We start from the raw sequence: 24,744 nt of genomic DNA, 5'->3' as shown, positions 1-24,744 counted from the left end.
TCTTGGGTCTTGATGATCAAGCCCAGGAGGGGCTCCCTGAAGGTTAGTGCCCCGACATGGAAGACCCTGAAACCAAACTGTTTAAGGCCATATTTACCAAATGACCAGTTGACACAGATGACACATGTTAGGGTGGGGGGTAAGGAAATAGGAATCTAAAAAACAGAACTCATTCTACAACCCTGCAGCCAGAACTGGAAACAAATTGAATAGAGGCACGTTGGTAAGGAGGAAGCAGAGATCTAAAGCTAGTAAGGTGAATGTCAGGTGGGAGTCAAGACACTCCTTTTGAGCATAGTATATAGAGTTGAGCTGATACCTACGTCCAAGAGGAAAATTATGTTAAGGACCAAATGGAAAACAAATGAAGACACCATGACCTATTGGATCATAATGATCTGGGATCAGTTATTCAAATAAAAGCCTCTCTACACCCATCAATGTGGGTCATTGTTTGATCTCTTTACATGTCAATTGGGATGACTTATAAAGTCACCTCATGGGATCACAGATCTTGGAAGACGTGTAGATAAGAGACTGTTGTTGTTGAGAGCAGCCAGACAGCTCGACTTTAACAGTTTCTTCATAATGGAGGGAGTTGTATCATGAGCCCAGCAGTTGTATATAGGCGACCAGAGCAGAGAGAACCAGGCTACAATAGAGGGGTACTGAGCATTTGCCCAGCCGAGACCTGTAGCCTGGTCTCTGGTACGGAGCCTCAGTTGGAGCCCACAACTAGAGCAAGACACAGGAGAAGGTAGAGGTCAAGAGGTGACATGTGGAGAGGATGCTGTGCTCAGTTAAATTGGGATAGCTCCACTCTGCTCTTTGGGCAGGAAGTCACAGCATCTTAAAGCAAAGGGAGGGAAGGGCCCTAAGTAAATAGACTTCAACTTTCCACCCAGTGTCCAAGGAGCAGCTATTGTCAAATAGAGCTGGGAAGATGCATCATTCTTAACTTTGCCACCTCCCTAAGCGCTGAGCCAAACAATGCTGTTTCCTGTACAGGGCCGGACACTTCCCACAGTCTTTAGCTGTCAGAGGAAGAGGGATATCGTGTGGAAAAAAGGCTCAAAAGAAGTAGGGAGTGGTCAGAAATAGCATAATGTGGGCAAGTCAAAACTGCATCCTTGGAGGACAGGAGAATTGTATTTCTGCCTCTGTTTTCCCAAACTCTGGGTCTGCTGCTACTGTTTTCTGGGCATGAAGCTCTGTTACATGCTCATCAGAGACAGCCAAGGGGATAAGAGTTTTCAAATTTGCTGTCTTCCTTGGTAATTGCCACACAGAGCAATAAAATTCAGTGGTTTGCTGAGAAACTGAACTACACATCGGGCTTGTTCGGCTTGTTCATGGGAATGGAGGAGATGCCATTGCGTGGTTGTTTTAGTTTGCTAAAGTTGCTGAAATGCAATATACGAGAAATGAGCTGGCTTTTATAATGGGGATTTATTAACTTACAAGCTCACAGTTCTGAGACCATGAAAATGTCCAAATGAAGGCACTAACAGGCCATCTGGCAATCCCTGTGTCGGATGGCAAGGTACATGGCATCTGCTGGTCTCTTCCTTCTCTTCTGGGTTTCACTGCTTCCAGCTTCTGCCTTCTCTGTGAGTCCTTTTCTCTCAGCTTCTTATACAGGGCCCCAGTAAGAAGAGTAAGACCCACCTGGGGCAGGCCTCAGCTGAAATAGCCTAATCAAAACATCCCCTCTACACCCACAGGAATGGATTAGCTTTAAGAACATGCTCATTTCCGGGGTCCATAAAACCTCTAAACCATCATGGTGGTGTAGAAAGAAATCCCTTGAGTTATAAATTCCATCAGCTAGGACACCATGGGTTTGAAACTGAAAAGCCATTCTGGTGCCTGGAGAAGCTTAGAAGTGACCGTGCACCAGGGCCTCCCACAGCACGAGGAAGTGAAGGTCCACCACGTATGGCCCCTAGGGTCACCCAGCTCTGACACTTACTAGCTTTGACACCTAGTCTCAGATCTCCTGTTTTCCCAATGCAGGGCCTTTGCACAGGCTGTTCTTTCCATCTGGCCCATCCAAGCCCCCTTCCTTCCTGCTCACCCTGTTCACACCTGTTCATCATTCAGATTTCAGTCCCAACACCACTCTGCTCGGGAAGTCTTAAATAAACAACCTCTCCAAATCTAGGTCAGGGTTCCTTATTGAACCCTTTTACAAAGTTACTTTATTCTTTTTGTTAAAAGCTTATAATTTTCTACATCCATAACACTGTGGGTATTTAACTGTTCTTGTGCCATGGACTGCTTTAGCCTCCTGGTGAATCTTACAGACCTTGTGTCATATCAAAAGTTTTAAATGCATAAAATAGAATATAGGTTACAAATGAAATAAATTATCCTCAGTATCAAAACTTTTTTTAATTGATATGTAATATATATGCTTCCTGATGAAGGCATTAAATTATAAGACCTACCAGTGAGTCTAATAACTATTATAATTTTGAAATGATGATGACCATGAACAATAATTTGAGATCTTGGCAGCAACTGTAATAGGACTATATCTGATTTCTATTGGTGACATCACCCAAGTCTTGCGCACACTACTGCACTTTGTTGCCTACATTCAAAATAAAGGGAAATGCCAAAATTGAGTTAGAGATTAATTAAAATGAAAGTGTATTTTTTTTTCCCATCCAAGTTCATGGACTTCTGTGAATTCCTTGCAGAGTCCCTAAGGAACCTCAAGAGAAGAGCTCCATTGTAGGGGGATTAGGGGGTTGATGTCTGTCTGTCCCACTGGGCTATAATCTCCAGGAGAACAGAAACCCTGTCCACTTTTGCTCACCTTTGATCCCCAGTTCCTGACAAAAGGCCGGGTATATAGTAGGTGCTCAACCAATATTTAGCTACAGCTACTCCTTAGAGTATACTTTGTGTATGTCAGACAGCTTGCATTTGTGCATTTCATGCATTCATCCCCAAAGGTTTCACCCAAGCTTGATCCAAGACCACAGCTGGCACACCCATAACCCAAGCTGGCTGACTCGAGAGTGAGGAAGTGAATGGATAACCCTCTCAAGTCTCGGTTTCCTCTTCTCTAAAACGGGGTGAACGATGGAGCCAGCAGTCCCACAGAATTGCAGTGAGGATGTGATGATGTCACTTTTGAAGCTCACTAACTCAGCCAGGGTGGGAGGGGTGCTGCAGGGTCATCAAGTGGGGCTCATTATTGTCGATACCTCCCAGAATGGCACCGAGTCAAAGCCCTGGAGGATGGGACCCCTGGGACCACTGCAGAAGATCTTTCTAGCATCCCTTTCCCGGCTTGGGGGACCGTTAGGTGAGTAAGCATTTCTAATGAAGGAAGAATGGTGATTGGGCGGCCTCCAGCTTTAAAGGGTCTCCAAGGAGCTGGACGCCATGCACGAGACCCCCACAACTCTCATTTGTCATTGAGAACAGAGGAGGGTGGAGAAGGCAGAGGGAGAGGACGGAGTGAAGGAAGCTTTTGGTGCAAAGGATTGCTAACCCACTGCAAAGAAGCTGCTGATGTGCAGCTGCAGCGGTCATGCCGAGCACCTCCCAGGCCGGTTTCCATCCCTGAAGTACTTTGAACAGCCCTCCTGGCATCTGGGTGAAGCAGCTGCCGTTGCAGATGGGGAAACGGATGTGGGGGATGTATGTGGCCAGGACACCCAGCCCAGGCTCCCGTTTTAAATCCTCTTCCCACTCTGTGTCCTTGGCCCTCTGGACCCCAGCATCCTCTTTCATGGGGAAGATAATTGAATCCACTCCTGGGGTGGCTGTGTGGATTATCTGAGATGAATGCACGCGTCTGGCCCACGCCCTGTGCCTGGCAGCTGGCAGCTCCAACTAGACATCATTCAGATGTTGTAAATCTGAAAACTGCCGGAGCTAGGGTCCTGCTTTGATTCCCTCCTTCCCGGCTCCAGCACAGCCATCTGTGCAGTTTGCCTTTTGCAAGCTTGTGGAGGCAGGGGCGGGGGGCCTTGACACCCCAGAGCACCAAGATTCCAGGTTTGAAGTTCTACATGGTCCGCTTTGGGGGATTTTGTGTTTATCTAGGTCTCTTTGATACAAACCTTCAAAAAGAGAAATCCTGCCCCGAGGCCATTTCTTTGGAAATTTCCCCTAAAGGACTCCATATTCAAGGGTTCTTGAGCTGAGCTGGGGCGATAAAGAAATGACAGGCTTTTAAGCAGTCTGTGGCAAGGCTGGCGGCTCTGTTCTACTTGAATAGCTCCCTTCTGCTTTTAAAAGGAGGTAGCCATCCTGCTCTCCCTCTCTTTCTGCCAGGCAGATCCCTCCAGAGAATTCATCTCCCTGCGGTCCTCAGCTGTCTGGCCAGGAGGGTCCCTCGGACACCCCTGGAGTGTGGTGTATGATGTCACAGTTCCTCACTCCCCCTCCACCCCCATCGCCCAAGGCAGCAGTTTCATTTAGGTTGACAAGCATTGTGAAATAGTGAAGCTGAACCAAATTGCTTTGTTTGAGCAGCGCTGTCTCTTTGACTCCTGATCAATATTTGGCCTGCTGCCTTAGGTGTGAAACCTGGGCGAGGAGGGGGCTAGGTGCTGGGATGCGGGTGCTCCAGGGAGAGGCCTCAACCGCCAACTAGGCTGGAAGCCACAGTGACTTTCAGAGTCTTTCAGGTTAGTTTATCTAAAACCTGGAATGAAGAGGATGGGAGGTAGGGGGTCCCACCATTTACCTGTGGAGCCACTGAGAAAATATCCTTGACATTGATTTAAAATCAGAGGACCTTGGGTGCTCTGCTAGAAGCCTCTTCATTATTTAACGAAGCCTGGGATCATAATTAAAGGTGGTTTAGAGGAAAGGCAGAAATGCTCAGAGCTGGCAATAAGCACCATCCGAGATGCCTGTGAAAAGCAATCAGACACCGGTGGGAGCGTAATCAGGCCCCGAGAAGGGAGAGGCTGATGTCAGGAGCATCGCACAGGAGCTGTTTGTTTAGAGAGCCAGTGCTGTGCCTCCCGCATGGTTAAAAAGCTTTGGCTTTGTGCAGAAAGATACATCGAGATGTCTGGCCACCTCCCTATGCTAGATGCCATTTGTGATGCCCATTGTCACTGGAAGGAACCATGCAAGTATTGGGCTCCTACTGTGTGCCTATAGCAGTGTTCCTGTTGCTCATTGTAGAACACTCCACGGTTTATCTTAGCACTGCCTTTTCCTGTTTGATATTTGGGTTGGGTTTTATGCCCCCTATTTCACCACATCATTGTCAACACTTGTTAGTATCTGGAATTTTGAGGGATATTTTGTCTGCAAGAAGGTTTTCTATCACCTGTAAAGCCAGCATGGCCTGCGCACTGCGGGCGGCCTTCGCAGGTGCCTGTTCATCTTGCTGCATCCGCGCTCACGCGCAGCACGTGCTGGAATGTGTGCTGGCCACCGCGGGCTGAATCCAACTAGCAGAGAGCCCCTTAGGGTAGGTTTGGACTGGAGACAAGATCCCACACAAACTCGAGGCTCCTGAGGGGGTCCCCATGGGGCTCTGTCGTGCACCTCGAGGACCTTAGCCCTGGTTATCTCTGAGCACAACCCAATCACGCGGCACTGATTCTCTAGATGGATCGGCGGCCATAACTAAAAGACCCAGTGCTTCCCCTTGTCTCCTCAGGGAGATTGGAGCCCCTGCCAAGGGCGCTGGTTATGGAGCACCCAGATGCTGCACTGGAGGTGCTGGGGGCCAGTTAAGGAAACAGAGGAGAGCGGGTGGTGAGGATGCGGGCGTGAGCCCTGTGGGTGGCGGTGGCGGGCAGAGGGGCTCTGGGAGCAGGGGACACCCAGCAGCCTGAGACTGAGACCTCAAAAGGGATGCTTAAGGCAGCTCTTCCAAGGGCTGGGTTGGAGGCTGACCAGAGATAAGGAAGTAAGAAGGGGGAAAGAGATGAAGTTGGAAATGTCAACCAATAGAACAAGGAAAAGGCTGAGATTCTATTCCACAGCCAGCCAGCATGCCGTGCGTTATTGCATCGAGAGCCCACCCTGCGCCAGGCACTACTGTAGCACCGTGAATGGCATAACGAACATGACAGAAAAGGCGCCAGCTTTGTGGAGTTGATTCCTAGGAAGGGGACAGATAATAAACAGGTAGTCAGTGAGGACAATACGACAACTCCAAGTGATGAAAAGAATACTCCAGGGTCTGGGGAGAAATGGGCCCGCCAAGTCAAGCTGAGGGAAGAGCAGAGATGCAGTAGATACCACACGTGTTCACAAATGTTTGGCCTCCCTTTACCTGCTAGGTTTGGGATCAGGAAACCATTGGCCCGCGAGGCAAATCCTACCCACTAGCAATTTTTGTCAGCTGTGAACTAAGAATGGCTTTTATATTTTTAGACAGTAGAAAAAAATCGAAAGAACAATATTTCATGATACATGAAGTTGAGATTCCAGTGTTCATAACGAAGCTTTCTGAAAACATGGTCACATTCATTCCTTTGCATTTTGTCTGTGGCTGCTTTTGCACCACAAGAGTCGAGTAGCTACGACAGAGAATGTATGGCCTGCAAAGCTGAAAATCTTTGCTCTCCGGCCCTTTATAGAAAAAAACAGATTGGATCCTCTTAGTACTTTGCAAACATGTCCTCCAAATCTGGTCCCGTATGCCCTGCAAAACCCTCGCTTCCTGGGTGAGTGGCGGGGGTAGGGGGGGAGAGCAAAAGAGAAATTTATCTTCAGCCGCTCTTGCCATGGGCCGGCAGGGGCTCCTCTGCTGTGCCATTTGGAGCAAGCACCGACTTTTGCAGTAACCACTCAGTTTACAGAACTCACTTCCTGGCCGATGGTCCTGCTGGCATGAGGCCAGACCTGTCCCCGTTGTGTGCTTGACACAGTATTTTCTAGTACATGGAGACAGTGGGGTTCTGACCCTTCATTCAGAGCAGTGATACTAAGTTCTATTGTTTTGATGGGGAATAGACTGTACCTTAGTAAAATAAAAAGAAAAATCCAGTTATGTATCACACATATCCCATTTGCATCAAATTTTCTCTGCATACTTTTAAATGTCTATAAAGTGCTATCTGGGTACCCATCCCCAGAATGTTAGCAGTAGTTATCTCTGGGTTGCTGGGATTTGGGGTGATTTTTTTTTTTTTTTTGTATTATTGAGTTCTTCTTTTAAACAAACATGAATCATCTTAATCAGCAAAGGAAACTCTAGCTATTTTAATTAAAAAAATAGATAAGAATGGTTGTATCTGTATATGGGTGATGGAATTATTTGTGTGGCTCGTGATGTAATTTAGAGATTATATGCATCCCATGCAGCCCACCTCTAAATGGAGCAAGACATTGAGGGCTTCAGAATAAGGGAAGTAAAAAGGAGCATGGTAGGAATTGGTATTTGGAAAGATCGGGGTTTTAATGCTCCCCTCCAGCCGTCACCTCCACCTCCCCCCACATCCTCTGTCTTGAGAAACTGGAAGGCACTTAACCAATTTGGGCTATTTAAAAATAGTATGTTGGCGCCACCTCGTGTCCACACTCCACCACTGCGCCCTCCGCCTCTCCGTGGAAGCTTCCTTTCCGATTCTTTGTTTGATGTCCCTGCTCTGGAGGCATTTACTCCGCAGGCAGCGGGATGCCTCCGGGGTTCTTCAGGGCAGTGGGAATGCCTCATTAATTTATGCCTTCCTTCCTGTCTCAGTCGCACAAAGCGAATCTCCAGCTGAACCGTGGTTTGGCAGTTGAAGAGCAAAAGGATAGCTCCCTGTCAAAACCAATCTCTGCTTTTTTTCCCCCAGCAGCCTGGGCCTTAGAGCTGGGTCCCTGCTGCTCTGAGAGAAGAGACGTGTGGCTCCCCATGGCTGCCCCAGGTTTAGGTTTCTGAGTAGAAAATAAGGGAGTCTGGCTGGTGGGGGGGCTCCTGGCATGTGGCTGGGCTCTCAAAAGACACCAAGCCCTGGGCCCCTGGCTTACCTGCACAAAGGACACCCCTTCCCCCCAGCTCCTCACAGGCACCGTCACTGCCTCCCTCCTTTCCACCCCTCCTGGTCCGGGCCTCTGGCTCCTGGTTTTACCTTTTAAGTGTTAGCTTTCAAATGTACCCGTCCTGCTGGTGGCCGCTGCCCCTCCCTGTCCTCCAAGCAGCTGGCTTTCTGCAGCAACCTCCTAACAGGTCCCCTCCTCCTCTCACTCCCCGGATAACTCCTGCCCTCAAGGATCTATGCAAACCGCAGACCTGATGCCATCCTTCTCTGGTTTGGAGCTTTCCAGTGGCTTCCCAGGGCTGGTGGGATACAGACCAGAATTCTGCCTGGCCTCGAGCCCCAGGTGTGCCCGGCCCCGCCTCCCCCACCTTGTGCCCCGGGCCGAGGTCCCACCCTGTCCGCTTTCTCCCTCTGGTGGTCCCTCTGCCTGCCCTCCTTTCTGCCCTGGACTCCCACCTGCTTAATCCCCATTGTCAGTTCTCAGTTAAATGTACCTTCTTCGAGCAAGTCTTCCCTGGACCCCAAAGCCTCTTAGACTGTGCTTGCAAAATACCGGTACCTCCATCACCCTGCCCCATGTGTCATGAACCGCAGCTCCACGTATGTGATTCTTTGCTGCGTCACCAACCCCACCTCTAGAGCGATGGCTCTCAACTGGGGACAATTTTGCCACCAGGGTGCAGTTGTCGATCTCTGGAGACATTTTTAGTTGCCTCACCTGATATCTGCTGGGTACAGTCCAGGGATGCCCCTGAGAGTCCTATAGTGCACGGGGCAGCCTTCCACCACAAAGAGTTGTTTGGTTCAAAGGGTCAGTAGCACTAGGGTTGAGGAACCCTTCGCTGGACTCGGGGCCATAGCCACCGAGAAGGGACACGTACAGAGGTCCAGAATGTTGCTGTTACAGGCTGATTTGGTATTCTTGACAATCTAATAGGTTTGCCCGTCTGCAGGTGTAGACCCATCATGGCCCTTAAAACCTGCCAGCTGTAAGAAATAAAAAGATGAATTAGTCTGACCTTTCCTTATATCCCACATCCGGATAATTACATGGCTACTACAGGCCCAGAGAAATGCATCCTTTTTTCTTTTTTGTATGTATCTTTGATTTAAAATTAAGTTCATTTCAAATTGCATTTATTTACACTCTGATCTGCTTATGATAACTTTTCATCTACGGTTTTGGTATTTAGGACTTTCCACAAGTCACATGGCCTGTACTCTTCAAAAACTTCATCGTTTAAGGAAAAAAAAAAAAAAGTTAGGTGACCGTTGGATTAAAAGGGGCTAAATGCAATGGAGGATCAGGATGGGGGCAGCTATAAACAGTTCTTGGCGGACACAGGAAAATTTGAGTATATGTACTAGGTCTGGGATAATATTATTGAATCACTGTTTGTTTTCTGAAGTCTGAAAATGGAATTAATGGCTGTATAGGAGAATGACCTTATTCTTAGAAGATACAGACCAGAGTACTTAAAGTGAAGTGTCAGGGTATCTGCAACTTGCTCTCAATGGCAGTGGAAAAACAATTGCGTGTGTGTGTGTGTGCATATGTGTGTGCGTGCATATGTGTGTGTGCATATGTGTGTGTGTGCATATGTGTGTAGGAAGAGCGAAAACATGTGGGGAATGGTAGGAGAAGGGAGAGAGATGTAGGTGAAAGGAGCCTAAGTGTTTCCTATATTACAATTTCAACTCTGTGAAGTTGAAGGGTTTGCAGAGGGAGTGTGCGTGAATGGGCGGCTGTGCCGGGCGCCCCTGAGGTTGGCCTGTGTGTCCTCAGTTTGCAGCTCCCCCCCCATCCACATGAAGGTACAGCCTCTGAACCGGACGGCACTGCAGGTGTCCTGGAGCCAGCCAGAGACCATCTACCACCCGCCCATCATGAACTACATGATCTCCTACAGCTGGACCAAGAACGAGGATGAGAAGGAAAAGACGTTTACAAAGGACAGCGACAAAGACTTGGTAAGACCTCCCCATTCCAAACCAGGGCCCGTGCTGCCGTGTGGTGATCAGAGGGACCACCACGGGCGCCTGGGGCAGGCCCTGCGTGGGCTGGGCTGACAAGGCGCTGGCCCTCCCTGTCCTTTTGCTGCCCGGTAAAGGGGGCGCCCCCGTGGGCAAGGGGCAGCGCAGTGGGTGCGAGTGTGAACCTCAGGAGGAGACTGCTGGGGTCCCTCCTGACCTTAGGCTCAGCAGTTGTGCGGCCTTGACAAGCTGGTTAATTTTTTGGTAAACTGGGGCCTTCAAAACCAAGTGCTTTTTCTTTCTTAAACAGAAAGCCTTCTTTAGCTGTTTTCATCTGATAGGATTATCATAAGTATTAAATGAGTTACACAAATGTACAGCTGGTCCTGGCACATGGTAAGCACTGTATATTCTATTTTTTTTCTCTCTCTCTCTCTCTGTCTTTTTTTTTCTGCATGGGCAGGTGCTGGGAATCGAATCCGGGTCTCCAGTATGGCAGGAGATAACTCTGCCACTGAGCCACCATGGCCCACCCTCTATATTCTTTTATATAGCTTTTAATAACTATTATTGTTATTATTATTCCTCCTACTGCTACTTTCACAACCACCGTCCAGTTTCCCGCCGTCCCCACCATCCCTTTTTGTCTCACCACATCACCTCACATATTCCCATCAGCTGTTTGAGCCCTGTGCCCATGCCATGTTTGACCACTGTGCTTAGAAATGGTGCTCAGAACAGATGTTTGCAAAAACCACCTTCCTCCCTGTAAAACACTCCCTCTGGTGAACTCTAGTCTTGAAATCTTTACATAGAAACTCAAAGTGACACATTTGGGTTTGAAAGCCTGCGTTTATTGTTAATCAAAAGAAGCCTTTGGAATAAGGAAGCCTGTAATTGTATATGCACATGAAAAATGCAAGAGCACCGAGTGGGTGTCTTAATGACTGTTATCACTTTTCTCCCTCCCAACACAGAGTTCTCAGGCCCATTCCATCAGATATAGAATAATACTTTCCACATGCCTTTCGATGAAGGTCCTTTTACTTCATTTCCATTTATGTTTTCAATTTCCCCACTAGACATTGTTATCTGGGTCACATTAGGGGATGATGAGCTTCATGAAATCAGAGAGGAATCTATTGAAAGGCACCCAGGGTTCCCATGTATTTTAACCTTTCTCTTGTCACAACTGGAAGTCCATAAGGGATTTTCTCCCTCTGAAGTAAAGATGGCTTGCATTAATCAGCAGAAACTATCTAGGCACTTATGCAGTTTCTGGTTCTAAGTGGAAAATAATTAAACATGCAAAGATGAATAGATATGGGCTCGAAGTGAATTCTAATAAATCCTTGCATAGATGGAGCGAAGATTTTGCTTCAAACAGAAGATGGGGTCAGAGGTTTAGTGAATGAGGCATAAATTAGTTTCAGAGAAAGAGAGAGATGTAGGGAAAAACATGCTTCGACAGCAAGTTCTTATTTATAAGAATTTCTAGGGGTGGTTATTTTCTTTGGGGACCCACAAAATTAATTTTCTTGATTTTTCAAGCAGTCAAGATTGCTGACTTTGTGGCAACAAAGCTATCCTCTAAGTTATGGTATTCCCTCCAAGTAATATTTAGCATTTATTCAGCATTTTCTGGTGTGTCTCTCTGTTCTGTATCGTCACTCTACCTGTGAGGCAGGTTTGGATTGCCTACATTTTCCAAAAGAGATAAATGAGGCTTAAAAGTTAAGTGACACGGCCCTTGACCTTCTCATTCCCCACAGGGTGCTATTTTCCAGGCACCGGTTGCAGATATGCACAATAACTTTTTAAAATACCAGTTCAGAGGGTTTCAGTGGCTACATCAGGAAAACCCACTGGGTGGGTTTGTGTACTTGGCCCAGAACACGTTTCGATGACAAGCTATTATATCTATTAGGAAGAGACTTTGGATAAATCAGTTGCTTTTGTTGTTTGTTTTTTCAGCCCATTGTTAGGTATTTTCCATTTTCTCATTTTAAGGACTCTTGGAATAAAGCATTATGGAGAGGGGCTCTGGGTCAAGTTGATGACTGTTTTGTTTTCCTAGGTGCTAAAACAAATACTGTACCGTGTGGATTGGTTTAAACAATGGGAATTTATTGGCTCGCAGTTTTGAGGTTAGGAGAAGCCCCAGATCGAGGTATCAGCAAGGTGATGCTTCCTCCCCAAAGGCAGTGGTGTTTCAGGGCTGGCTGCCAGTGACTGTTGGTCTTTGGCTTTTCTCTCATATATCAATATGCATGATGGTATCTTCTCCTTAATCTTTCAGATTTCCTTGAACTGCAGTTTCTGGCTGCTCCCCATGCTTTTCTCCATATCCAGTACCCTTTACTTATAAGGATTTCAACCGTATTGGAGTAAGGCGCACCCTCGTTCCATTTGGGCCCCGATTAACTAAATACCATCTCTTCAACGGTCCTCTCTACAAATGGGTTCACACCCACAGGATCAACAACTGGGACCTGAACATGCCTTTTGTGGGAGACATATTCAATCGCCAACAGTGACATTAGATTGGGGGTCAGCCAATTTTGTAGTAAATGACCAGACAGTTATTAAGGTTTTAGTCTTTGGGGTACATATACTCTCAGTCACAATTTCTCGACTCTGCTGTTGTAGGATGAAAGCAGCCATAGACAGCATGTGAATGAATGGGTGTAACTGTGTCCCAAATGAACGTTAACAACTGTAGCCTGCCGTCCCTTGGGGTCTTTTCTGAGGCTTGGTGTGCTCTGTCTGTGAGCTTTGCCTGACCTGTGACATGCTGTTCTCACAAGATCCCTATGAGGTAGCTGTACCTCTGCCCATTTTACAGATGAAAGGAGCAGAATCACCTCTATCTCTGAATCACCCAGCTAGTGGCCTGGCAAGGCTCCATCTGACCTTTGGCCTGGCTTCTTCCTCATCACCCCCCCTCCCCCATATCATTACTCATTGGCCAAGACACCACGAGGCCTTTAAACTCCAAAGAAACAGGCATGCAAAGATTTGGTGTTGAGGTTCTAAACTCTGCGTGGCTCTGAAATTCAGCACGCCTGGTATTGTCCATTTGGATAACTCTAGTCTGTAAAGCAGTAGTTAGGCCAGAAGTCCAAACTTTGTGAGTATGATGAGGGCTGAAGACACATTCAAAGCCATATTCAAGTATAGGAGCCAAAGAATGCATCTCTGTCTCTCATCCTGCAAGGTTATTCCCAGGAAGGGTTACTTTTTAACACGCTTTCCTTGCAAAGTGAGCATTTGGACCGTGGGGAAGGGTCCTGTCTGGTGGACTTTGCTGTGGTCCCAGGTTTGGCTTTGAAATGCACGATGTGCCCTGGCTCTCACAACCATCTCACTGCCTTTTCTTTCTTCGCCTACAGAAAGCCACCATCAGTCACGTCTCACCTGATAGCCTTTACCTGTTCCGAGTCCAGGCTGTGTGTCGGAACGACATGCGCAGTGATTTCAGCCAGACGATGCTCTTCCAAGGTAAGGCCCATTTCCCTCCTCTGGCCTGGGGCCCCCCCATCCTCCTCCCTCTGACTTTTTTCCAGTTAAGATGCTTGTGCAAAAGAAAGCAAGCTGGCCTGAGAATCGGAGTGGAGTTTTAAACCACACCCTGCAGTCCTAATAATTTAGATTAGGGGTTTCACAGGCCAGAAACAGGGAGGGGGAAGAAAGCATTGATTTTTTTTTTTTTTCTGTTTAATTTTTAATTTTCCACCAGCGGGAATCCAACCATTTGGACCTTTTGTCCATCTGTTGTCTAAAGTCATGTCAGTTCACAAAATCCCCTCTAAGTTATGTTTTTGCTATCCTGTGGGTTTCCAGCATGATTCAGTTGGCAGCTTTCTCAAGAAATGGAGCCCCGAATAAATAAAACTCACCCTCCCAACTTGCAAGCCACGCAAACAAGTCCCTGCTTACAGTTTCCCTGAGCTTCCTGGGATACAGAAATATGTCCCTGCTGATTGAGGGCCAGAAGGGTAGAAAGTTCTAAAGGTCAAGACAAGAGTGAAACAAATGAGACATTCAATCAGGATACAAAACTTAAGGGGCTGCCGAAAACTCAGTGCTCACGATAAATAATATTTTAATGGACATTTTTAAAAATGAAAATCAGTACAGAAAATCTGCAATGAACAAAATGTCAGAATTTTACATAAAAACAGGACTCACTCTGCCTTACTTGCTCTACCCCAATTCCTGCTCTGATCTCAATAAAACTTACAAAATCAGGCATCCATTCTGTGGGGCATAATCTGCCAATTTGACTTTTTTATATGCATTAAGACCGGCAGGGGATCAGCTCCACTCTGCCATTTGGAGGCCCTCCCTGAGCTGGTTCTTTTTGCTTTCTCTGGATCTCAATTTTTCCATCTGTAAAAGGAGAAACATACACAGCAGACTGGAGATTCTTAGCCTTTTTGAGTCACGGATCTGAATGAGGCTTTGGACCTTTTTCCGTACAACTTCAAGGACCGGATAAAGCAGGCAGGCCATGGGTGAGCATAGTGGCTTCACCTGGAAATGTGAGCCGTGCACGTTCATGGCTCCTGCCCAGCCTGAGGAAATCAGAGTCTCTGCAGCAGGGCCCAGGCCTCGAGTGTTCCCAGGTTGGCCCCGGTTCTGGCATGCGCATTAAAGCCTGGCTCTGGAGTGAGGGCTCCATGTTTGAGTCCTGGCTGCTACTTAGTGGCCGTGCAACTCCGAAAGCCTTCCTTAACTTCTCTAAGCTACAGTTTCCCAATCTGAAAAATGGTCATCGTAATAATACCAACCCACCTCATGGGGTCCTTGTAGGATTCCTTGGGAGTCGCGCATGTTAAAAAATTAGCATAGTGCCTGGCAATGAGTATAAACACCCCCTAAATATTAGGTTGGATAAAAAATAAGAAGAAATGATGAGCCCAGGTAGGAAGCTCCCCACCCCCACCCAGCATCCTTTCCATCTCTGCCAATCTGCATGGAGTATGTAAATATTCTTTGCTAATGTTCACATTGATCTAATCTTTCCATTTTAACTAAAACAGAAATTGAAATGAGCATAACTGCATTTTTAAATGTTTTTCATAAATATAGCACCCCTGGGGCCTAAGCCTACTGGCCCCTTTCCCTTTGCTGAGGTGGGACTGAGGGTTGGAGCCAGGTCTGTGCTGACTGAACAGAGTGGGGAGGGAAGGCAGAGTGGGAACCTGCTGAAGCTGTGGCCCCAGAACTTTGGAAACATAAATCATGATTAGGCCCCCTTTGTGCCCCCACCAAGAGCCTGGAATCTGCAGAACTGCCTTTCCAGATTAATAGGCCCCCGAACTCCCTGGTTTCTGCATGGACTTGGAAAAATTAAATATTTGGAAAGTAATGTGATTCAGAAAGGCCTTGCCAGCTATAAATTCAAAGCACACAGGTTTCACATGTCTGTTCTCAGTGACTTGTTGAAAATCGCCAATTAACTCCTTTGTCTCCAGACTCCCTCGTTGAGAGGTAGGCATGAGTTTATTGTTTTATATTCTGGTGATCATTCTGTATTTCAATAAAGGAGAATGGATCCTTTACCACCGCCACTGTGGCTTTAGCCTCTTTTCTTCCACATCCAGTGGGCAGTATAAGAATGAAATCTTATCAGGGTAAGCTAGCTGAATTTCTGGTGAGCCAGCTAGGAGTTTATCAGCAGTTAGAGCCAATTTCCAAAACTGACCAATGATTAGGACTTATGCTTTAAAAAACAACAATCAAAAAAGCTTAGAGAATTCCATGGAAGCCTTGTTCAGAATAATTAGGATTCTCAGGGATAAAATGTACATGTGATTTGGGAACATGAGGAGGCCACATGGAATAGTTACCTTATGATGGAAAACATAACAATATTTATGTTACCTATAACATAATAAGTTGTTTTTATATACAACCTATAGTATAACAGCAAACATGAACATGACAGCAGTAATGGCAAGCAATATTTGTAGAATGGTTCAGAGTTACAGAGGATTTGCACAAATTATTTCCTCCAAACCGAACCTCGTGGCAGCTTGTAAGGTAGGTATTATTTTACAGAGGGGGAAATGAAGTTTGGAGAGATTGGGTGAGATCCTTTGGCAACTGAGCAGACCCCAGTTTTTTTATATTCCAAAGCCCAGTCATTTATATGCAGCAGCAGATCAGCCCAAAGAGTGTTACCTACTAACCTCAAGCCTTCAACATAAGGATAAAAAGATTGATGACGAAGTGTCCAGAGCCTTTGTGCAGTTCTCAACAGTCATGGACAAAGGGGGTCATGAGTTTTTTCTTCGTGCCACAGACTCATTTGGCAGCTGGTGAAGGCAACGGAGCCTTTCTCCGAATGCTTTTTGAATAAGTCAAGTGCCTAAGAAAGGAGACCAATTATAATCTAATGTGGTTGTCAAAATATTTTAAACAAATAACGTTGTGACGAAGTCATATATACACACTTTCTTATTAAGTATTAAAATGACAAGTGGTGGCTTTGTTAACTGCTACGATTCCTGAGTAGCAACAAACATAAATGATATTCCCAGATAGCTACAGTGACTGCAAGGCGGTGCAAATGTGACTTCCGAGACAGGTTCACAGGTCCTGCTGATACAATTGAGATTTGTTTTCTGCCTTCACAATGGAAGGAAACGCTGTATCTCACTGGCAGTTTAGTGAAAATGCAGATGTAATTTTTCCCCATCCCTGAATTTCATGAGGTCCACGGGCCCAGGTTGAGAAAACCTGACCTGGACATCCCCGTAGAAAATTCCCAGTGGCCAGGGCCCTAGCCGACCCAGGTGGAGGCTGCTGGAGATGAATGAAAAGCAGGAAAAGCAGGCCCGCTGATGGAGAGGCTGCTAGGTTTGTTGGCTTTAATTAGAGCCCTTTTTGAAGAGCAGGTAAAACAGGTCTCCTGGGAACTTCTCTTTAAAGGGAGCTATGTATGCCTGCCTGAGGCAATGAAGTATTGATCTTTGAGCAACTAAATGATCGTGGGAGGATAAATTTAGGCTGGGGGTGGGAGCCAGGCTGTTTGCTTCCAACTGCCTTATTTGACCTGGAATCTAAATGGTTGTATTGACTTCCAGATTGCCTGTTCTCCACTTTTTTGTCTGTTGAGTCCGCACATTTCACTTTCCAATTACACAAATGAAGTCATGGGGGGGGGGGGGGGGGGACAAACCTGGGACCCACAGGGACCGGGCGGGGAGCAGGGAGAGCACATGCCCACCCACAGGGGTCACGGACAGCACCTACAGGAAGGCCAGCAGGGTTGACACGCAGGTGATTTTGGCCGATAAGCAGAAAATCAGGAGTGTTTTTTTAGAAAAGCAACTGTTTACACTGCTAGTAACAAATTTAACTTTAAAAAAAGGGGGAAGTACAGGCCAAACAAAACAATGTACAGGTCATTTGCCACTTCTGGCATAGGGGAAGACCACAGCTGGTGCAACTGTTATTTATTCTGGTTATTAGCATTTTTTGCTAATAAAAGCGTGTCCTGGCTGTATAGTAGGCAGATTTTTACTTGATATCGCTATACTGTTCTTTGAGATAAGCACAAAGAAGCAGTTTGGTATGGGTTTATAAAGTGATTTCTTTACAAAGTAATGTCTTTTTTTTTTTCACAGCCAATACCACTCGAATATTCCAAGGGACCAGAATTGTTAAAACAGGAGTGGTAAGTAGAGAGTGGGAATTGTTTGGTTCTGCCTGGTTGCTAATTTGCACAGTTAAAGCGGCCACCACGAGGTGGCAGTATGATGTTGTTAAACTGCTCAACTTGAAGAGGTCAAACTACAAAAAAAATATTATTCACTCTTGCTAATTCAATGGACTATAAAAACAAGCATGCAACAGAGTTAAGGCAGTGATGTTTATTTTATAATTTTTTCAAGATAAAAAATTCTCCAGATTTTCCGATACCTGTTATCTGTGGAATCGTATGATACAGGAGCCTAAAGTCTCCACCTGCTCCATGCTTCTCATTTGGCATATGCTAACATTGAGAGGTGGTCATGTGCCCAGAGTTACCTGGCTCAGCAAATGCTACTTATAAATTTAACTTAAACAAAGGTTGGGGGGTGGGGTGTACAGGCCAAACAAAACAATGTGCAGGTCACTTGACACTTCGGGCATAGGGGAAAACCCAGCTGGTGCAGGTGTTGTTTATTTTTGTAATAAAAACCTGGAACTTGGATTGATATCTAGGTCTCTCCATTCCCAGTGCAGTTAATATCATGATGCTAGGCACAGCAGTGGGGAGATAGCAGTAATAGCCTAAAAGTCACTGAGCACTTCCTGGTTTCAGGCACCAGTTCCTTGATTGCCTCCTGGCAGTAACCCACAGGGTTGCGGTCACCGTCATCCCCATCTGATAGATGAGGAAACTGAAGCTCAGTGGGTAAAACCCACGTGTCCAGCTCACCCGGGAGCAAGTGAGGGGCGCTTGACTCCAGCCCAGGCATCCTGACTTCTTTGTATCTGAGTGCCTCCCCAACTCAGCATTTACTTACCATGGTCATTCTTAAACCAAAAAGTTTTCTAGGTAATACTTGATTATAGATGAACAAAATCTAAACTGTTTTGAATTGTATAAATGATAGGATAGAATTTTAGATTCTATGTGCACCAGGCTATGAGAATTAAAATTAAAGTAAGAACTCAGAACAACACTTCTTGTATTCCTAAGCTTATGTGAATAAAATCCCACCGCCGAGCCCCAGTTCAGTGTGGTGGGAAGGCTGAGCTGAGGTTTGGACAAAGGAAGTCCTGCCCCCTGCCTGGCCATGTCCCCTTGAGGAGGCCTCTTACCGTCTCTGTCCCTCAGTTTCCTCACCTAAAATAGGGAACGATGATCACACGTGCCCCCAGGGTAGCGTGGAAAGCACCCACATAGTGCCCGGCATACAATGTCCATCGGCTAGGCGGACCTCTTGCTACCCTTACTGTAATTGTTCTCATCCACGTGGACTTAGATTTTGCCGTAAACTTGAAGGCTCTGGAAGTACCAGCTGCATGGTGCCCAGTGTGGAGCGGCAGGTGCAAAACATTTTCCCCAGAGCTTGCAGTGCAGAACACAGCTCTGTCTCTGCCCCTGCAGACCTGGGTAGGCCACCTTCCTCTCTGTCCATTCATATCCTCACTGCAAGATGGCAGAATTGGACCAGATCCCCCAGGACCTTTCCAGACCCTGTGTGTTCCTCACAAGTGTCCACTGATATACATAACAGCAGGGGGCTCCTGCCTCTTCCATTGTCACCCCAGCACCAGTTGACCATCTGATGTTGCCAATGTGTTACTTATTAGGTATATGTCTTTAAGCCAACTTGTCTCCTATTTACTTTTGTTCCACGTAGCCTCATCCTAAGCAATAGGAAAAAGTCGAGTTTGAGTGCTAGTTAAGACTTTAATGCACTGAAAGTAATTATGAAACCATTAAGATAACAGATGGTCATCCATGGGCCACCTTGGGTTACCTTCCACACCATGCTTTGGGGAACCCCATGGAATGGTTGAGAGGCATAACCAGAACCCCATTCCCAGCCCTAATCACTGACACATCTGTGCTTTTTCTCCCTCTGTCTCTCCCTGGCTCCTCCACCCTCCCGGCTGACCACTTCCAGCCCACAGCTTCTCCTGCCTCTTCGGCCGACATGGCCCCCATCAGCTCCGGATCCTCCACCTGGACATCCTCCGGCATCCCCTTCTCCTTTGTTTCCATGGCGACTGGGATGGGCCCCTCGTCCAGCGGCAGCCAGGCCACGGTGGCCTCGGTGGTGACCAGCACGCTCCTCGCCGGCCTGGGCTTCAGCAGCGGCGGCATCTCCTCCTTCCCCAGCAGCGTGTGGCCCACGCGCCTCCCGACGGCCGCCTCTGCGAGCAAGCAGGCTGCCAGGCCCGTGCTGGTGACCACGGAGGCTCTGGCCTCCCCGGGGCCGGACGGCGACGCGGCGCCCAGCAGGGACAGCGAGGGAGCCGAGGAGGGGGAGAAGGACGAGAAGAGCGAGAGTGAGGACGGCGAGCGGGAGCACGAGGACGAGGGCGAGAAGGACCCGGAGAAGAAGGAGAAGAGCAGCGCGCCGCCCGCCGCCGGGGACCGGGACCCGCGCCAGCCCGCCCCGTCGCCCTCATCGCCCGGCACGACTGCCGAGGCGGGGCCGCGCCAGACTCGACCCGGGCCCGGGCGGGGCCCCTCTGCGGAACCCACGGAGCAGCCCGAGGAGCCCACAGAGGCCGACCCGGGCCTCGGCCCTCACTTGGCCACCTCCACCCAAGTGCCCCCCACAGCCACAGAGGAACAGTATGCAGGGAGCGCGCCCCCGAGGCCCGGGGTGCCGTCTAGGAGGCCCATGTCCCGGGGTGACCGATTTCCCGAGGATAACAGATTTATTACTGTTAACCCAGGTAAGTGGTGCCCGGTTCTCACTCGGGGTTCCCTGAGGCTGCAAACCGTTTTCCACTTTTAAAAACCGGGGGCCGGGGATGAAAGAACCAGAAAGTGCTTGATACGCCTGGATTTGAATATGTCCCTGGTGCGTCTTAGGCGTCTCCTTTTGCTTTGATGAAAACAACCCTCTCTGTTGTCTTTGCTGAAATAAGGCTTTCTGTGGTATTTGTTTGCTGGTGAAATCTCCTCAGCTCAGAGTAACCCCATGGACATCAACCAGGCACTGAAGCAACTGAGTGAAAATGGCTCCGATCTTAAGGTTTCTTTCCTTTATTCATTTATTCAGTGCATATATTCAAGGGCTGCCTGTTTTGTGCTGGGCACTGATGCAGGTAAGCTCGGTCCCCGCCTCCTGCAGCTTGACACTGTAGGGTAGGAGAAGACAGACAGATGGAAACTCAACAGCCAGTCAGCTGGAATGGAATGCATACTTGAGAGCTAGCAAGCTGGCCAGCTACTAGATAATCCCCCACTGAAAGTTTTAGATCGTGAGACTGCGTTGGAGACAATAAGCAGCGTGTCGTCAAAGAGAATAATGGGGGAGGACAGAGGACCTGCTTTAACCAGGAAAGGCTGCCACTCCTGGGAAGTGACACAGCCGTTGAAACCTGAAGAATGAAGGGGGCGCAGCACTGGGAGTGCTGTGTTATGCCCCATGGAATTAGTCCGAGAAATACGGCCCTCTGTCCAAAGCACCCCTCTGCTGGGTGACTGCCCTGTGCTCACAGGGGCTGCCCAGCCTGCAGTCCCCACCCCATCACCAGTGGTGAGTGAACTTGCCACTCTATCAAATACTCACATCTTAATGAACTATTCTGAGGGTTTCTGCAAGGGAGCCGTCAGCATGAAGGGTTGTTATTGTTGTGAGGGGTTTACTTAATAAGAAACTCTTCATTTTGCCAGACTACAAGATGTTTAGCAACAATTTTTTTTGCATCTAAGCTGTTGTGGAGTTATAAGAGTGCAAAAAAAAAAAAAAGCAACTGGTAAATATTTATTTGCTTTTGCACTTGTAAACATTAAAATTCATCTAAAGCTGAGATCTCGTATGTTAAGATACAACTTAGAATAAATTTTCATGTTTTGAATTACGTTTCTCCTTCAGGCTGGTAGAGATTAATTTTTTGAAGTTAATTCACTGGGTTTCCAATGGGTGTTGCTCAGTTTTGTCCTGGTTTTAGGGAAAGTTATCGAGTGGCCTTCTGTGAAACTGAGTTAAGCAAATGTGGAGCCAACTCACGAAACCATTTGAAGTTATCTCTGCCTAAGCTGTGACCTTCCTTCTAGGAATTGCTCTGAAAAAGTTGAATTCTTATATTTGAAGATGTTAAAGAAATATTTACAGGTGCCCACCCTGCACCAGGCAGTGAACTAGGCACTGGAAATAGAACACTGACTGAGACCTGCTTCTGTTCTCCCTGAAGGCTCACATTCTAGTGGGGGAGCCTGAAAGTATTTAGTGAACAGAGGCATAATTTCTAATAGTGGCAGATGCTGGAGTGGGGGAGGGGGAGGGCAGTGTCCCATCCAGTGGTGGTTTGAGCAGAACCTGAGTGGTGAGAAGGAGACAGCCGAGCAGAGATCCATGCAAGATCATTCCAGGCGACAGGAATAGCAGGTCCTAAAGTGCGAATGAATTTGAACCAGTCCAGCAAGGCTTGGGCCACGGAGAGCCAAGGGATGAGTTCAGAGGTGGCCAGAGCTCAGATTAGAAAGGGGCTTTTCGGCTGTGCTGAGGACTCAGGTCTACTTGAGATAGGAAACCAGTGGTGGGTTTTAAGCAGGGAAGTGATTTCTCTGATGAATTTTTTAAAGAATCACGATCACTTGGACCTCTTTGTAGACAATGCAGACACAGAGTAGACTCAGGAATTCCCATTGGGAGGCGATGGATAAGGACAGCTTGGATCCGTGAGGTTTCTCCAAAGACAAGCGGTTAGGTCTAGAGTCGATTTTGGAGGTTGGGTGGTTTAGTGTTTGCACAAGGATTCTGGGAAAATAGTAAGTCTCTGCCCACTTCTCCTAAACCTTTCTTTGACCACATTCCTGAAAAAGCTGGCTGCTAAGAGCTTAGTTTAGCTTGAGAGACTGGAGAGAGGCAGGGACTGGATCTGCTCCGGTTAGGTGGCAAGGAGTCATTGTGATTGGAGTCAGATTCCAGATTTCCAGATTCCAAGGAAAGGGGAGAAGAAACAGATGGTAAATCTTGAGGATTCCCCACTACGGGAATAGAGTGTGGGTCTCCAGCCTCAACCCTGCAGGCGTCTGAGAATATCTCCAGTCCTGGCACGGTGGCTTTTGGAGTCAGATCACCCCAGCAGGCTCTGCCCCTTATTCCCTGGGAGGCCTCAGGCAAGTCATTGCTCAGTGTCCTCATATGGAAAGTGGAGAGAAGGACAGCCTTGAGCACGGACGGTGGTGCCGGCGACGGGGCCAGTTGTGAGGGCATCGTGCAGCCAGCAGCCATCCTCGTTTCGAGTGACAAGGAAGCAGGAGCAGTCGGCAGCCACACATCATGCAGTAAGCACGGTGTCCATGAGCTGTCCCCCAGCAGAGCTTTCTTCTCCAGGCCTCTGTGGACACGAGAGAGTGTGCCTGGACTAGGGTCCCCGGACAGCTGGCCTGAAAGGTGATCTCAGGGAACTTCCAGTTCATCCCCAAATCAGAGCTTCTCGCTCAACACCTTCATCTCGGGGAAGGTCTGCTGCTTCCCAAAGCAAAAGGGATCTTCTTTCAGAATTTCACATCACCCAAATTTGGGGGTGGGGGTAAGGGTGAGGGTGGTGGTTAAACCCGGGATGGGCAAACTGCTCCTGTAAAGGGCCAGAGAGGAACAATTTTCAGCTCCGAGGGCCATCCGGTCTCTGTCGCAGCCACTCACCTCTGCCACATGGCACGGAACAGTCATAGACAGTATGTCGATGAGCAGACATGGCTGTGCTCCAGTGAACCTTTATTTATGAAACAGAGACTGTGGGCTGCTTTGCTTAAGCTGTAGTTTGCTGACCCCTGATTCAAGCAGAAATATGTGTTCCTGGTTAATAAAGGATGCGAGGAAGTCTAGAGTGAAGCCAGCAGACCCCACCTCATGCCATGATACCTTGCTTCCCTTCTATCCTATTCTTTTCCCTCCCTCTACCTCCTCTAGCTTGGTGCTTTTTGTTGTTGTTGTTTAATGAAATTGCCATCAATTTTAATGTTGGGAGGGATTTATTTTACTTAAAGACTTTAGATGTTCCTTTGTTTAAATCTCTTACACATTTACTTTTTTTTACTTTTGCATTCAGAAAAGGCAAATTTCGTTGACATTTTATCTGCTTAGCATCTCTTTGTAAAAAGTAATAATGTAAATTATGTTTTTTCTTTAAGTTTCTCCCAAAGGTTTGTTTAAATCCCTTTGATATTTGATAGTATCTTTATTGATACTATGAATAAAAGTTTCGCTATTAACTCCCAAGGAAGGGTGCTGGTAGCATCCTTCTAGAGAAAACTTGGATGACTCCAGCTGTCAGAGAGGTTAAGGTACGTGAGAACAAAAGGCCGGTTAGACTTTAGGGAGGGTGGGGACTGTGGCAAACCGAAGAGCACCTCCTTTCTAAAGAGGGCCACCTCACTCAGCTCCAACTGATGGGAACTGGCGAGAGCACCTAGTGATCTAGAAGTCCAGATTTGTATGCAGAATCCTCCAATTTTTAAGTGAACTCAAATCCTTAAAATTTTTATTTATTTATTTATTTTTTACTTTAATTTTTATACATGCCAAACTAAACACATGCCCAGGCCCAGTAGGGACCGTGGATTTCAGCCTCTGCTGTAGTGTTGAACACTATCGTCACCGCCGCCCTTGCAGCTCATCAGAAGGACTGGAGGCATAGATAGAACCACTCCCTCTGCAGACCAGCCTTTATTCCAGCACCTGTCCAGTGCAGAGCTCTCAGCCGGCCTTGTGCTGCGGAGAAATCTGGCATGGTCCCTTCCTCAGAAAGCCACCACCTAGATGAGAAGGCAGACCTGGACGCCAGCAGGCGCACTGAGATGCTTGGGCACTCTGCTGGGAAGCCCGCCCTGGACAAAAGCATTTCAGGGTGGGCATAGGTGGCAATTTCATTATACAGTGCCAGGCTTTTCCATCTTGATTTCCTTTAAATCAGGGAAACTCCCTTTCAGATCAAATCTTCTTCAGAACCCCAGTGTGTAAAGACCCATTCTCTGACAGCTCACTGTGGCATCCTCCAGGATGCTAAGGCGATGATCCAGCTCAGGGGCCAGCCACAGCCCACGTTCATAGGGCCCACGAGCTAAGAATGCTTTTTACATTTTAGAAAAAAAGGAGATTATGTAACAGAGACCATG

At 47.4% G+C, this 24,744-nt stretch overlaps 1 protein-coding gene across 4 annotated transcripts in view; it reads left to right on the top strand.

The window, feature by feature from the left end:
• PTPRG (protein tyrosine phosphatase receptor type G) overlaps positions 1 to 24,744 on the top strand; it is a 730,904-nt gene that overhangs the window by 615,481 nt on the left and 90,679 nt on the right. For all 4 annotated transcript variants that reach the window (XM_077128810.1, XM_077128809.1, XM_077128808.1 and 1 more), the window contains exons 9-12: positions 9,748 to 9,932; positions 13,328 to 13,436; positions 17,573 to 17,622; positions 19,568 to 20,348. In XM_077128810.1, coding sequence (XP_076984925.1) covers positions 9,748 to 9,932; positions 13,328 to 13,436; positions 17,573 to 17,622; positions 19,568 to 20,348 — 1,125 coding nt within the window. The remainder of the gene's footprint in view (positions 1 to 9,747; positions 9,933 to 13,327; positions 13,437 to 17,572; positions 17,623 to 19,567; positions 20,349 to 24,744) is intronic.

This window comes from Tamandua tetradactyla, chromosome 15 (assembly GCF_023851605.1).
Source record: "Tamandua tetradactyla isolate mTamTet1 chromosome 15, mTamTet1.pri, whole genome shotgun sequence".
Lineage (NCBI taxonomy): Eukaryota > Metazoa > Chordata > Mammalia > Pilosa > Myrmecophagidae > Tamandua > Tamandua tetradactyla.
This window is presented reverse-complemented; position numbering and strand designations above follow the sequence as displayed.